General features: G+C 35.1%; 1 protein-coding gene across 2 annotated transcripts in view; it reads left to right on the forward strand.

Moving 5' to 3' along the window:
* The window catches only part of Not10 (CCR4-NOT transcription complex subunit 10), a 97,149-nt gene that overhangs the window by 12,683 nt on the left and 68,365 nt on the right, over positions 1-16,101 (forward strand). For both annotated transcript variants that reach the window (XM_089095106.1, XM_089095105.1), the window contains exons 3-7: positions 707-837; positions 5,614-5,739; positions 8,412-8,518; positions 12,057-12,208; positions 13,123-13,325. In XM_089095106.1, the coding sequence (XP_088951232.1) occupies positions 707-837; positions 5,614-5,739; positions 8,412-8,518; positions 12,057-12,208; positions 13,123-13,325 (719 nt within the window). The remainder of the gene's footprint in view (positions 1-706; positions 838-5,613; positions 5,740-8,411; positions 8,519-12,056; positions 12,209-13,122; positions 13,326-16,101) is intronic.

Here is a 16,101-nt window from a genome sequence, read left to right on the forward strand (position 1 = left end):
GAAAAAGTACTTTGAATAATACATGAAATGGCCAAATACTACGTTGCCTCTGTTCGGCTACAATAATTCGGAAGAAGCAATATGCACAACATAAGGTTTATAGCAGGGTGAAAAAAAAATCAAATTTTGGTTTGGCAATGACTTTACATGGTGTTTATCAAGACCTTTCATTTTTAGGTTTTCTAGAAAAAGCAAAAATATTTTGATGTCGAAATATCTTATATTCAACTTTTTGGGCAAGGAAGGAAACACAATATAAAACACTTTGAAAAAATAAGGTAGGGGTGCAAGAAAACAAATTGAATCATCTGATTGGTTTTGTTGAATTTAAGGGGATGGGGTATGAGTTGTATTGTGATAAAAGTGTTATTATTGTCAATTTGAAAGCATTAAATACAGTTGGTTTTTATTCAATAACTCTTGATATTCTCGAGTCTCTCTTTTTTCACTTTGTAGAATAGAAAAATAAAAGAAGCATTTTCAAAAATTACTTAGAAGCAAAAAAAAAAAAATGAAAATTAAATGCGAACAAGCTAAATAAAATTCAAAAATAAGCTCCTTAAATCAAAATTTGTCTTTCATTCTCTTCTCTCTCTCTCTCCTTCTCTCAGTTCTCTGACACTTTATCTTCTTTATGGTTTATATAACTGGTACAGCTTCAGACGCGTTTGACCCCTTCTTATATGTAATCTTTTCTTTCGAATAGATGTGCAACTAAAGTTCAACTGCTATGCATTATTGGGCGAATGCCTCCTGAAAATGAACCGTGGTGAAGAATGCATGCAAGTAATTGATCGCTACTTTTCAGAGACATCTCAAGGACGATCTATTCAAGAGGTAATCTATTGGAGTGTATACCGGCGGCACCACTTATTGGATGTTTAATGTGCGGGGGTCACCACTTTTAAAGGCAAAAATGGCGCAAAGAGTTGCTATGCCACTTACTGGAGGGGGAGATCTCTCGTCGGCCCCAAATTAGTGGGATAAAAGAAATGAATATGGGAGGGACATTTATCTGAACAAACTGGGACCAAGGGTTCCAACATAATCCATAAAAACTTCAAAAATATTAGACTGTATAATGCATCATAGTTATTAGTAGATTAACTAGTACATTTTAGTTTTTTTATCTTTATCTGACAAAGGCAGACCTTAATTCGCTCAGGAATAATAAAAACAACTCAGATAAAAAGATGGACCTGAACAGCTTATGGACCTGGACCTGAACACTATGAAACTCAATGCATACTAACCCAATTGCATCATCCTGGTTCGTGTGTATTGATGGAGTATTCTGCCTTCCAAAATGTATAACTAGTAACTTCCTTAAAGTTGTAACCTTTTAAGCTATATGTATTGAAATGTTCTTAACAATACTGTAAGACTAGATAATTGGCCTTCTCCTCTGAGTTCCACCAAGGACCTTCTTGGAGAAATTCTGGCCTAAGTACCTTTTTGCCGTATTTTGACCCCTCTCCGCCATCAAAATTTCGTCTCCCGTAAAATTGTAGCGACAATGAGTATTATATTTGTTTGGGAAGAGCATTGAATAGATATTAAAATTGTTTATTTCCTTTTTTGTCTATAATTCTGGGTAATTTTACCTCAGGGCCAGAAATCAGGTTAAATTTTTCAGTGTTTCAATTAATATGGTAACTAAACAAAGAATACAACATTTGATTCACCTTTTAAAATCTTTCCAAATATAGTAATGGCTCTAAGTTCTGTAGGTTCTATAATATAGGTTCTATAGTAAAGTTTCTGACTGGAGCCAAACTTTGCTCAGCGTTTGCCTGTATTTAATGCTGAATTCAGAATTCCAGATTCAGAATTCCATCTGTAATTAACCGTTTAAATCATTTCAGGTTGGTTCAAAAGAGCTCCCTTCTCATAGAAAAAAAAATTGGTTTAGAAGTTTGTTTATTTTTTGTGTTTGAGCCTCCTATCTTCTACCATGGGCAGACTAAACCGTCACCTCTGGGGAATACTATTTGTTACAACGAAACTGCGAATTTTTAATGCACTCGTCGTTTCTGTGATGCTTTACGGAACTGAGAGGTTGCAATTATCACCCGTAACTCTCAAGGTTATTGACTTATTTCAGTCAAAGAGCCTGAGAAAGATGTAAATTCTGTGATGGTTCGAGTTCGTCAACAATGAGAAGCTGTTGTAGTGAGAAACAATGAAAAGCTAAGCAGAATCGGTTTTTATCCCAAGCAGCCGAGCACACTTCGCGAGGGTTTGGACACCAGTTGCAAATGCCTCCACATCTACTCACAAAGACTATGTACGACTTCAATCCTACCAAAGAAGGCTGGAAGCAACCCCAGGGCCATCCAAAGCAGTGATGGTCCGACAGCCTGTCCAAGTTTCCGACGATGGCAAATATTAGACAGAGCAAAACGCTAACACTCGACATGGACCGAAGTGGATGGAGGAGACAAACGTCGCTCGCTATGTCGAGCACTCAAAAAAGTTCAAACGAATTTACTGAAAAAAATCTGCATTGTCAGTTTAATATACGTATGCTGATATTTATTCCTTAAAATCTTAATTAATTTTTCATTTCTTGAAGTTAGAAAAGTGAAAACATTTAATAGAATTTTGCTCAGTAAGGTACAAATTATATTCTGGCTTTTAGAAAGCTTGCGGTTTAGAACCCTACTCATATTAATTTCTGCTCGTTTTGAGTTTGACTCTTATTTATTTTAATTTCTGTTTGTTTTGGGTTTCATTTATTTATTGATACTCTTTTGTGGTAGTTGTATTCTTGGTAGATTATTTGATTCTATTTTATTTATTTTGGTTTAATGGAATTCTTTACCTTTTTTTAAAAACTTATTTTGTTGAAAAATTTTTTTTATATTAATTTCTGTTCATTTTATATTGACAGTCTTTTTCAGGGAGAAAGAATGAGCCTCTTCTAAAGTTAAACAACCATCCCTTCCATAAAAACCTTAAATACCCCCTGGGCATAGCTTACAACCCTTGCCCCTAATCTCTGGGGATTGTTTCAACCCCAAAGGCCTTGTTATATGATATTTAGACCATTTTGAATCGAATAGCTATCTCAACATTTCTATTAGATGCTTTTCGGGACAATACGACGTGTGTGTGTGTGTGTGTGTGTGTAGGGGGTAAGTGCCCTCCGATCACTTTGACTCTTAAAAAAACACTAGAGAGTCTAATTACCAAGCCAATGAGCCCCCTCCAAAGTTTATATAACCATGCTTTCTATAAAAGCCTCATATGTCCCAAGGGCATTACTTACAGCCCCTACCTCGAGGGCGGGAGGTTTTCTTATCCTCAAAGACATAATTTTCAGATTGTTCTGATACGCTGAACAAATGGCTGTATCAAAATTTTGATTGGAAGGGTTTGGGGAAATTACGCGTGGGGGGCATTTGCCCTTTGGTCACTTTCTACTAATAAAAAAGGCACTAGTCTTCTCAATTTCCAATCTAATGAGCCCTTTTTGATGCTGTTATAACAAAACTTACTTAAGAACCTAATATGTTCCGAGGACATAACTAGGGACCCTTGTCGTGAGGACTATGGGGGAGGGTTTTTATCCTTAAACACATGAATTGCAGACCTTTCAACCACGCTAAAAAAACTGCTCATATCAAAATGTTGATCGGAAATGCTTGGGAAAATGATGGGCGTGGGAGGGGGGGGGATTCTCCCGCCAAATACCTTCGACTAGTAGAAAGGGCAATAGCCCTTTCAATCTCCAATCGAATGAGCCCTTTTTGAAATTTTTACGACAACGCTTTCTATAAAAACATTATTTGCCCCCAGGGCACAACTTACAACCTTAGTCCTGGGGGCTATGGGGGGGGGAGGTTGTCATCCTCAAAGATCTACTTTCTAGAACTTTAAACTACGTTCAACAAAATGGCTATCTTTAAACTTTGATTGAATGTGTTTTGGGAAATGGTGGGCGTGAGAGGGGGATTAGTTGCTCTCCATTCACTTTCGACTATTAGAAAGGGCAGTAGCCCTTTCAATTTCCAATTGAATGAGCCCTTTTTGAAGTTTCTACAACATCACTTTCCATAAAAACCTTATATGCCCCAGGGCATAACTGACAGCCCTTGCCCTAGGGCTCTGGGGGGGGGGGTCACCCACAAAGATATAATTTCCAGAACATTCAGGTACGTTGAAAAAAATGGCTATCTCAAAATTTGATTGTATGTGTTTGAGGAAATGGTGGGCGGGAGAGGGGGTTATTTGCCCTCCAATCATTTTCAACTATTAATAAGGGCAGTAGCCATTTCAATCTCCAATCGAATGAACCTTTTTTGAAGTTTCTGTGACAACGCTTTCTATAAGAACCTTATATGCCCCCAGGGAATACCTTACAACCCTTGCCCTGAGGGCTGTGGGGGGGACAAGTTAGGAGAAAAGAGGGCAGGCTATTTGTTGCATTTTTTGATTTAAAAGGGGCGTTTGATGGAGTGGATAGAAGCTTAATGATAGTCTTTGTTAGCACTAGGGCTACCAAGCGTATTTTTTAAGATTATAGCATCTATGTATAATATAGTTAAAACTGTAATACGGGTAGGTAAGGATTTCTCCAAGGTTATTAGGAGTAGACTTGGTGTTAAGCAGGGTTGTACAATTTCCCTAAGGCTATTTTCATTGTATATTAATGATTTTGAAGAACATTTGATAGGCAGAGGTTCCCCAATAATTAAGCTTTTAAGTGCAAGTGTTATTGCATTACTTTTTGCGGACGACATAGCATTAGTACCAGAAAGTAAACAACATTTGCAACAACTGCTAGATCTAACATCTTATTATAGGAATAAAAAACTGGTATCAAATGTAAAGAAGTCGGTGGTTATGGTTTTTAGGAAAAGTGGAGAACAGATAGAATCGCAGTGTAAGTTTACGTGCGAAGGTAGGACATTAGACCGTGTAGATGAATTTTAGTACTTAGGTTGTAGGTTATCGTCAGATGGGGAATGAAAGAAACATCTTAAGATGCGAGAAAGTGAGGGAAATAGACTACTAGGAATGTTAAGTAAAAGTAGTATTAAGGAAATTAGGGATTTAGGATTGCTAAAGTATATTTTCAATGCTAGGGTTAGATCGGGTTTGCATTACAGGGCGGAGCTTCGGGGTTTGATAAGGGGGTAAATTCAGAAAGAATACAGTTGAGATTTTTTAAGTGTATGTTAGGCCTCGATAATAAGTTTAATGGGTTAGTGCTGAGAGGGGATATAGGAATAAAGTGTACGAGGCAGAGTAGGTTAGTTAATATGGTTAAATATTGGGAAAGGCCCTAACCTAAAGGCTCTATTTTTAAAAGCTCCTATTTTTTTTTTTTTCGTCAGTATGGCTTTAACCTATGTTCCTACTATGAATCACTGAAAACTTCGACCTTTCTCAACTAACCAATGCTGGAAAGCCATGTGTTCTTGCTACGCGTGGCATTGTACATACTGGTATACACGATAAAAATTTCTGATTCATTTATATGGTATACAGATTAAGCGCGACATCAAAACACAATTTTATGTACTTCACAACATTTTAAATTGTTTTTTTCGTCCAAGGTTTATGGTAGTGATGGTAGCAGTAATATATTTTGATTTCTTTTTCTAGGGTGAAGTTCATTTCTCAAAACTTGAAATTCAACTTCGAATTCAGAAGCTAAAAGCCTGCCTCATGGAAAAGAATTTGAATGAAGCTGAAAAAATTATGAAAGAACTGTTAGATGCGGAAGCTGATGTGAGTATCCTTTTAAATACCAAATTTTGTTCTCTGTTTTTCTATCTGTCTCTAAAGGGAGGACGTCCATAAAGTCTCTGTACGATTAAACAGTTTAATACAAAAACAATTAATAGGTAATTTTCGGAATTGTAATGAATCCATTTATTTCACAACGTATACGAAGATATTGCTCAATTTCTTTCCTGTGGCAAACTGATAGTAAGCTGAAACACAGTAAGAAAAAAAAATTGTTTTGTTTGTTAAAAATTGTTAGTGCAAAACTAACAAACAAGTATGTGTCCAATAAGAGAGTCGTGCATACTCCTGCCATTTACCCGTGCCCCAGCCATTTAAACATTTGCCTCTCAATTACTTGGACTATTTGTCTTGGCTTTTCTCTGTCTACAATTAGCCATGTCTTGATGCAACCTATGCAACCTACACCAAAATACTTGATAACCTGAATTCAAACCAATTGAAGTTGAATTGAAGTTATCAAGTATTTTGCAGTAGGTTGCATCAAGACATGGCTAATTGTAGACAGAGAAAAGCCAAGACAGATAGTCCAAGTAATTGAGAGGCAAATGTTTAAATGGCTGGGGCACGGGTAAATGGCAGGAATATGCATGACTCTCTTATTGGACACATACTTGTTTGTTAGTTTTGCCTGCCTAGAGTCTCAGGCATGCTGACCAAGAATTTGAAATTGACATAATCGTTTTGAATTGAAATTATCAAGTATTTTGCAGTAGGTTGCATCAAATGTTTAAATCGCTGGGGCACGGGTAAATGGCAGGAGTATACTCCTTCCTCCCTGTATATTCCTCTGACAAATATATCTCCCTGTTTAATTTTTATACGATATATGCTAGCTTTTCTAGGCCAGATCAATCTTAACGGCCAACCATCAAGGGCAAAACTAAAAGCAGGCCGTTCCCAAATGGGATGGGAGGAGGTCATAAGGAAAGGTTTAAGGGTAATCCGAACTTGCTTGGAGAGTGTAAGAGGAAGGCTGTAAATAGATTGGAATGTAGTAGGATTGTGCGTAGCTGCGTTGGCCTCAGGCTGGGGATGATGCTCCATTTATGGTGCAAGTAGAGTCGTCTGATCATTTTATATAATTCCCGGATGATTCTAGAACAATCACAGTCAAAAACAGGTGTAACGCGTCCATGGGAGGGAGGCAAAATTGGAGCAAAAATTTCAATTTTTATTTAAGACCTAGAAGATCCCTGGACAATGTTGAGGCAAAAGAGGTACGTTTTGTCTATATTTATGAAGCTTGGAGGGAAGGGGACTTGAACCGCATGGCCTTGGAATAATCTGGATCCAAATTTTTGCATGATCCTAAGGAAATTATGCTTAAGGCATTAAAAACGCAAGCTCTCTTCTGAGCATCCGAAAAACAACTGATTCTGATTGTAAAAGTCTATGTAAACCATTACACGTTCTAGACTATCGGCTTATAATTTTCAGATTAGTTATTAGCTGGGTGTTATGCAGACTTCTAATTATGTAAAGTAAGATAACATTTTATTGAATATTTTAGACTTTTGCACTATCTCTAGGTCCCCGTCTAAGCTTTGAAAAGAGACAAATTTTTGAACAAACTTTTATAATACAAACCCAAATTCTGTAGTCAAACCATTCAATAGTAGGAAAATCCCATATCGCCTAATTGCTTATTTCTTAACCCTGAAATGAGTTTCTTAACTCCTAACAAGTGTAGTTCTAAATGTCAGAATACAGATGTGAATTTATCAGTTACTGAAAAATTTTAGGTTCATTCCTAAACTTAACAAAGCTTTCACGACCGATGCAAAAATTGCACTTAGTCAAAGAAGAACATATTTCTATGTTTTTTTTTCTGGTATCTGAAAGAGGGTTCAAACCAGGATTTCTAACACCTCCCAACCCTAGTATACTTTCAGTATAAATCTGGTTTCTAGTTTTACTGTCCCTAGTCCAACTTAGGGGGACAACAACTACTTTCCAATGCTAAAAAAAAGTTTTTCTTAAAAAAAATTTAAAAGAATTTTTTTTCATTTTAAGAAAACGATGATACGAAAAGGGTAATTTTCTAAATATTTGGGTGGAGGGGTAGGGGGAATTCAATACCAAAGAAAATTATGGAGGACAATGGGTCCCCTCCTGTCCCTAATTTACGGGATTGTTTGGAAGTAACTTCTGCCGGTGGCACAAAAGAAAAGCGTATGAAAACCCATTCTGTTTCGTAATGTAATGACAATAAATATGTGTATGGGCTTAACTTACCGTAGTTTTTCCTTTATTTAGGAGACCCAGAATTGGCCCTCGGTCAGAGGTGGTTTTAGGGGAGGGACAGAGGGGCCACTTGCCCCGGACACAGAAATTTTAGGGACACACAATTAAAAAAAATAATCCAACGGACTTAGAAAATAATCCAATAATTTAAGTAATAAATTATAAATAATTAAATAGTAAATTATTAATTAATAAGAAAATTTAAAATAATTTGGTTAATAAATGAAATTAAAAAAATATCCTGAAAATTTTGTGGGAGACTAATCAAGATTTTGCCCCGCGCGTAAGAGAGGCCAGAACCGCCACTGCCCTCTGTAATCTTGATGGCCATTCAATTTTGAATGTAGAATTTCCTTATTTCATGTATTTAACATAAGGCAGATAATAAGAGGTCTAATTTCTTTCAGGGAACGCTCTTAAGTCATTTAATAAGCAATGTTGAGTATGTTCAGAACAATTTTGATGTATCCCTTAGTCTTCTTGGTCAAGTATCTAATGTGCCGTCTAACTACAGGTGAGAATTCCGATCTCTCTTTCTTATAGTAATATGTTGTGTATGCGATTATTTATTGAGTTTTTAAACTTTTCAGCATACGAAATCAAACATTGTATTTTCTGGTTAGTTAAGATCCTGACATTATAGATTGATGACCACAGAGATAACATAGGGCTATGGTTATGTTTAATAGTAATAGTGTCTTCAATGTCTTCATTGTGTTCAGTGTCTGCTATACCTTCCCTTGAACTGCTGAAAGAATCCGAATACTTATGGTTTTCTTTTTTTTTAAATTGTGTCCATTATTTTATATTATACAATCAGATCTTTTCTACCTCCAGAACACTAAAAATATCATCAAATAGTTTTAAACATTTGCCACACAAAAAAAAAACAATGAACACTAGATTAAATTTTAGAATTTTTGCATAAAAACTGAATAAGTAATTTTCTTATAAAGATTTAAGTTCATTTATTAGAAAAAAAATAAATTGCAGCACCTATAATTCACCAAAGTCTACAAAATATAGTAATTTAATCTTTGATCTTGGATAATAATTTCAAATAATTGTAAGTTAAATTTAAGTAAACTTAGACGTTTAGTTGAAATATGCATTTTAATAAGTTAAAGTTGCTTGAATTTTTCTAGTTCTTCTGGGTATTTTCAGAAATATTTCTTAGTAGTTTTTAGCAACATTTAAGTCTTATTAAAGCATTTTTTGTTAAATAAAACGATCTGTCTGCTTTCAAAAAATTTTGAGTTTAAGTTAAGTAAACTTAAACCTTTAGTTCATATTCGCATTTTAATAAGCTAAAATTGTTTGAATTTTCTAATTATGCTGGGTAGTTCCAGGAATGATTCCAAAGTAGTTTTAAGTTTCAGTTAAGCCGTATTAAAGCTTATTAGATCATATTAAAACGTATTAAAGTTTAGCTACAGTTCGACCGTAGTAAGGCGTCAAAGTTTCCATTTCTATTTCCTATTCTTTTTTTGCACCTTATTTAAATTTAATTTTCTTTTTCAGTCTTGCACATGGTTGTGTTTGAGGAAAGATAGAGGCTCTTGAACTAATCAGTTATTCAAATAATGATAAACTTAAACAATTATGCAGATATCAATTATGCATATTTACTACATTCATGTTAATATTTTGTTGACAGCTATCGGATTTATGGTCGTAATTCATATTTTTGGAATTATTCATCAGCTGTCTTGATTACGACTGTTTTTGTTTTTTGTTGTTGTTGTATATTTTTTTTAACCGAAATCTAGTGCCTTATCAAACAACTTTGACCTTGGGAAATAAAGTTTAAGATTTTTTCATAAGTAAAATTCATGATTTTTATGGAAAAATTTTATTTCAAAACTCTACTGAAATTTTTTCAAGGTCTTGAGCGGGAAATTTAGGGAAAGGGTTTTCACAAAAAAGTCTTTCAGAGAAGTTAATGCTTGTTAAAACATGTTTGCAGATTTTTTTTTCCAAATTTTATGGACAACAGAATATGCTGTGTAATTATGCCAAATTTACATGTATTCGCAGGGTCTGGATGTGAGTACATTTTCGTTGTTTGGAGGGCGCTGGAGCTGGATATATGGAGTCTGGTCCGATTGTAGTGTGCTAAAAGTGAATGTTTACGGATTCTATAAATCTCTATGGTTTTTTATGAGGAGAAGGGGGGCCAACTTCCAAACGATTATTAAGGTGGATGGTCCCTCCCCCTCCTGACAAAGTTTACGCTTATGGCCGTGGCAAGGGCGCCGGCGGAAAACTTTCCAGGGGGGGCAGATACCAGAATAGCGGAGATTGGAGGAGAAATAAATTGGAAGACAATCCACGGGGGGGGGGGTATTTTCTAAGGGGTTAATGGCCGGGAGGGGGGGGGGGTAAACGCCGGCCACCAGACTGATCATGATACGTTTAGATTGATTATATTTCAAACAGTGAGTGGTACAAAAATGTGATTCTATACCGGTATAGAAAAAACAAGAGTTCTACTATAAAAAAAGAAGGGTTAGTATTTTACTAATATTTTTACTAATTACTATTAATTTTACTATTCAATTTAAGCCATTTATTTGTAATTATTTAGAACTATTTGTTGATTAATTGTTTGTTGATTTATTAAAAGATCAATAGTTTTAATTCACAAATTCTGGTATCTTGACTAAATTCCTGTTCAGGTTTAAGCTAAAAGTTAAGTTTCATTATTATGAAAGAAAAGCAAGCAAAATTCCTAATAGGATAAGACCTTATAGGATACAACCAATGAAATAGACACAGGATGATCATTATAGACTCAAGCAAAATTAGAATCTTACCCCTTAACTAGGATTATATGTTAAAAATTAAGGAAAAGAATAAAAAATTAGACTTATGTTATTAGCTTGACAAAATATGAGCAAAAACCAAGACCAAACTGACTCCTGATCAATTCTTGGTCAATATGACTGAGACTGTAGGGAGGCGTGCCTTTCCAAAAACTAACCTGAGAAGTATGGGTCCAACAAGAGAGTCATACTTACTCCCGCCATTTACCAGTGCCGCAGCCATTTAAACATTTGCCTCTCAATTACTTGGACTATCTGTTTTGGCTTTTTTTCTTTCTACAATTAGCCATGTCTTGATGCAACCTATTGCAAAATACTTGATAAATTCAATTCAAAATCAACGGACTCGGTCGAGGGCTTGGGCCTCGACCTCGTCCGTTGTTTATATACAGCGTCGACCACGACGCTGTATATATATAAAACTTTCTTTGTTTATTAATTCCAAAATGCGTTAAGCTTTATCAAGCTTGTCGCAGTATTGCTAGGGCATAAGAATGCCCTTGAGAGTATTTACTCTACACCCTAAATCGGGTTCCGGTTTCGGTCTCCTTTAGATAGATAAATAATGACCTATATTGAGTTAATCTAAGATCTAAGAATTGAATTAAATTCTGAATTGATTCTAAACAAGTTCCATAGCAGTTCGTAAAGACAAAACAAAAATAAGAAATTCTTTTTCTTTGATTAGTTATTACACTTCTATTTTCTTCCTACTCTGGTCTAAGTTCCAAGGGGGACATGCCCCCCCCCCTGCGGGCGCTCATGGGCCGTGGGGATTTAAAATCTGTCTAATCTAGTTCAATTGAACTCAATAAGCCCTGTTGTCAGGAAATGACCACTTTGTGAGATTTTTTCCTGCGGTTAATGCTTTGCTTCGCTTTGAGCTTTAGTTTGGTTTATTTTCTCTATTTTATGTATGAACTGTCTTGCACAACTTTCTATATTACGGAGTGTTAAAGGGAAAAAATATAATGCTCTTGTTATATTTGACTCAACTTTTTGGTAACAAGCATGTTTTGTGAATTAGCATTTTTTTTTTAGAAAAAGTTAGCCCCCCCTAAAAATTTTTTTTGATCAACCTATTTTGCCCCCCCCCTCCCCTAAAACAATCCTGGATCTGCCCCTGGTTTCACAATTAAAACATTGTTACAGCCAAAATATCTACAAACTTGTCTGAACAGTCGAATTGCGCTAGAATTGTTTTGATTTCATTTATTTTGTTTTCAGTAAAACTGGTATGTCCTACACTGTCATCTACTTAAACAACCTTGGCTGTTTGTTCTACAATTTGGGAAAAACAAATTTAGCAGCATTGCACTTTCAAAAAGCATTGATTGAAAATCAATCTCTACTCAAGGCCTTGCCGGATGGGGATACTGGTATGTACCCTTTCTTCTCTTTGGATCATTAAAAGCGTATAACATGATAGGGTATTAACAAAAAATACCATAAACAAAAAATTAAGAAAAATGTAGCCTATATACCTATAATTTTCAGTGGACCTAATCGAAAATTCTAAGGCTCTAAATAGTATTCTATGATTCAATCCCGGTTACATTAAACAGCTGGTCTTCATATTAGTTCTCACAACCTGTTGAATTTTAAGAGGGTTGATTCATATCCATTGTATTTTAAGATGTTATCTCTTAAAGCTTTCAATATTTCACACTCAGAATTCAAATGGAACACTTTTTAATTTTTTACTTTCGCCTATTGCGCTTTAGTATGGACCCTATTTTTTCCTATAAATTATTCCCTGTATGTTGAGGAGGCTGCTCCCTCCTCAACCCCTACATCTGTACGCAAAATTTTAACTTTTTATCTCAGTTGTTAAAGAGCAACTGCTCAAACTCATGGACCGTTTAACTGGAATAAGAATTTTTTTTAAGCACTATAAAATTATAGCCTAAAAAGTGAAGGGTTGAGGAGGGGTCAGCCCCCATCATATACGGAGTAATTTCAGCTCGCTTTAAGTTTTAATGTCACTCTTTACTTTTATTTGAACAAGCTCGTTTTTTTAATTCAATTGTTTGATAAAGAAGCAAACGATGACCTACTAGATGGTTTCTTTATTATTTTATTTACCATCTTGGTGACCAATTCGAGAGAAAGCCTGTTCTTTGAAAAGACAGACTAAGAAGACATTCTCAACCAATCTATAGATTTGATTTCTTATATCTTGAAGGACATACTAGGTTTCCTTAAAAAAAATATTTAATGAATGTCTTTAAAATATTTTGTAGTTTCTTTAACTAAAACCTATTTATAATATTGATTGACTATTCTTTTGCAGAGAATCGACTGGCCAAGATTCCTCTCCCGTTAATATCTGCCAATTTATACTTTGAAATCCTTTATAATCTTGGAGTATCTCTGCTGCACTGTGGTAAGGCCAAAGAAGCATTTGCTTGTTTCTATGACTGCAGACTAAAGTACAAAGATGATCCTCAACTTTGGCTTCGACTTGCTGAATCCTGTATTCAGTTCATCAAACCGGTATTTCAATTTTATTTATGGTTTTATTTTATTTTTATTTATTTTATTTTTATTTTCTGCCATTCTAAGCCTTTAAGATGTGTCACAAGAAGTTACTTCTCCTTTAGCCATAACTCTCTACTGTGGTAGTGATTTTAAGTGCGTTATATTGCAAGCTATAGATTTGTAGGAGAGCGATAAAATTAAAAAGTGCCTCTTGATCTTTTCTTTTCTATTCCGAATTTTCTTTTCCAACTAAAACTTAGTTCCCACGTATTGCATTTTGCGTAAACTACAGCGATTTTGAGCGATCTTTAGCAGCATATTTGCCGGAAAATACAAATGTGCGTGCATTGAAATTTTCCACAAGGCGGAGCATTTTAGATGTAGTGAGAAAATTGGAGTAGCAAAATCTACACAAGTGTCTTGAGAACCAAATGAGATATGGAAAAATTAAATATAGTCGTGTATGTTGAGCCTAAGGGGATGCACTATGCACACTAGTTTGCAAATAATCTTTGAAGGCTTATTTTTACTCTCCACCCTTCGGTTTTGGGTAAAATGAAAAAAAACAACAAAAAAACTAACAAACTGGCATAGGGTGGCTTCTAGAACCACTTCCGTTCATTTTTCCTTTACCTAATGAAAATGCTCTCCTAAAAAGAAGCATTGCAGAAATACTACGATTTTTTTCCGAACTTAATATTCAAACTCCGAGAGCATAGTTTTGTTTGATGATCAAATATTTGACAAAGATTTTTTTTCTTTACATTCAAGAAATGACGAAAAGATTTGGATACCAAATCCTTCTCAAGTATATTGAGAACCAAATGAGATATGGGAAAAAAATTCTACCCATGAGCTTGTGGAGTGGGGTATACTTATCATTTGGACAAAAAATATTACGTTATGCCAAGTCTGTAACCAGGATTTTTTTGGAGGAAGGGGTATACAAAAAACCTTAAAAAAAGTATCAAAAATTTGTTTAGATGTACTTTTTTAAGTATTTACGAGTCGACGATTTTTTCTTGACGGGGGGTGGTGAGGCTCAGACCCTGTACCCCCTCCCCTTGGCATGACTTTGTACTATGCCCTCTTTATTAAATAACAAGAAACGGAATTCGAGTGAATTCTGTTTGAAGCACTGTCACCTAGTATCTCATGGGAAAACAATATATTCTACTTTTTATCATTCTGTTGTATCAAGTTGGTAAAGCCAGGTCTGTAGTGGTGGTAACTTGGCACTTCACAACCAGTTGCGTCGATGATCTAAAATTAGGCGACGGGGAGGGGGGAAATGCGTTTTTCCAAAATCTAGGAGGGTGGACAATTTTATTGTTCTTCAGTTTTTTAAATTAACATACCAAAAAAGTTATTTTTCGAAATATAGAGGGAGAGGAAAAATTTAGAGGAGTAAATGCCCTCTTCCCTTCACCCTCCCAATTGGTGCTACCAATAACAGTGACTGTTTAAGTACACTAAAACTACAAAATCGAGGAGGTGGGGGGCCTTCTCAATTTTTTAATGGAAAACACAAAGAATGTATTTATCGAGGTCTAGGGAGAGGGAGAAAATCCAGAAGAGCACCTGCCCCCTCCCCTTCCACTGCTAATTGCGTTACCAATCACAGTAACTGTTTTAAATTCACTAAAATTAGGTGAAAAGGGGGAAATGCATTTCTTTTCAAAAACTTGAGGGGAAGGGGGTAATTTTTGTTGTTTTATGAATTTTTTAACATTAAAATACCAAAAATGGTATTTTTTGAAATCTAGTGCGAGGGGGACAAATCTGGAGTATCACATTCCCCCTACCTTTCCCCCTCCAATTGGTGCTACCATTCACAGTAACTGTTTCCAATAGCTGTTATTTCTAGAATACAACTGACAGATTTTCTTTGCAACATTTATTAATTCCAGTTGCCACGAAAGGCGCTCTAATCAGCCATTTTAATTTTATCATTAGGACTTAGGAAGTCTTCGATCTCCTCTGGATCTGCGACCTTTTGTATTACCGCGGCGGAATAAACATATTAGCTACCATACCTACTGTGTTAACTTGCTTAGCATTGTTCATTGTTTTTGTTTTGTATCATTCGTTTAATTGTATTTTAGTATGCATCAATACTTGTTTTGACAATCTGCATTTTTGATTCTTAATTACTAAATTTATCCATTTTTATATGTCGTTTGACAATATTTTGTACATTATTTTTGCTACAAGAAAGTTTCCTCCATACATTTCAACTATAATTCATTATTTCGATAGTTAATTTTTAAATATTGTAAATTTTGTCTTAATATATCTGTAAATTCGGCTTCTTAGTTTTGGCAATTGTGGGTAGATTGCTGGTTTGCCACCCGGTGAAAAAAGAATCACTAGTTTTTAGTGTTTTTTGGTTGATTTAGTGATTTTCTGAAATAATTTAGTGATTTATGTGCTGATTTAGTGATTTTTATTTTGTTTAGACAATATAGAAAATACTAGAAATAGTGATAAATCACTAGGGGTGGTAACCCTGGTAGATTGTGAGAATAATTTAATACCTTTTCCGTGTTTCGTAAGAAGTTGAAAGGATTCAGGGAGAAATTTTTTCCACGGTGGTTTCAAAGGGAGGAAGGGGTGAGTGGTGTTTTATGTAATATGATTTTTTAGAGGATACGGGAAGGTTTGTTTGGTTAAGTATGGTACATTTTGTTCAATTTATTTATTTAGTTTGTAATTAAGTGTGTATTTTTTCTTTCTATTTTTGTATTGAAGTGATTTATTATACTGACCGTTGCCCAAAGAGGATTTTAGT

Source organism: Artemia sp. Qi Xiang Cuo, chromosome 10 (assembly GCF_049724085.1).
Source record: "Artemia sp. Qi Xiang Cuo chromosome 10, ASM4972408v1, whole genome shotgun sequence".
Lineage (NCBI taxonomy): Eukaryota > Metazoa > Arthropoda > Branchiopoda > Anostraca > Artemiidae > Artemia > Artemia sp. Qi Xiang Cuo.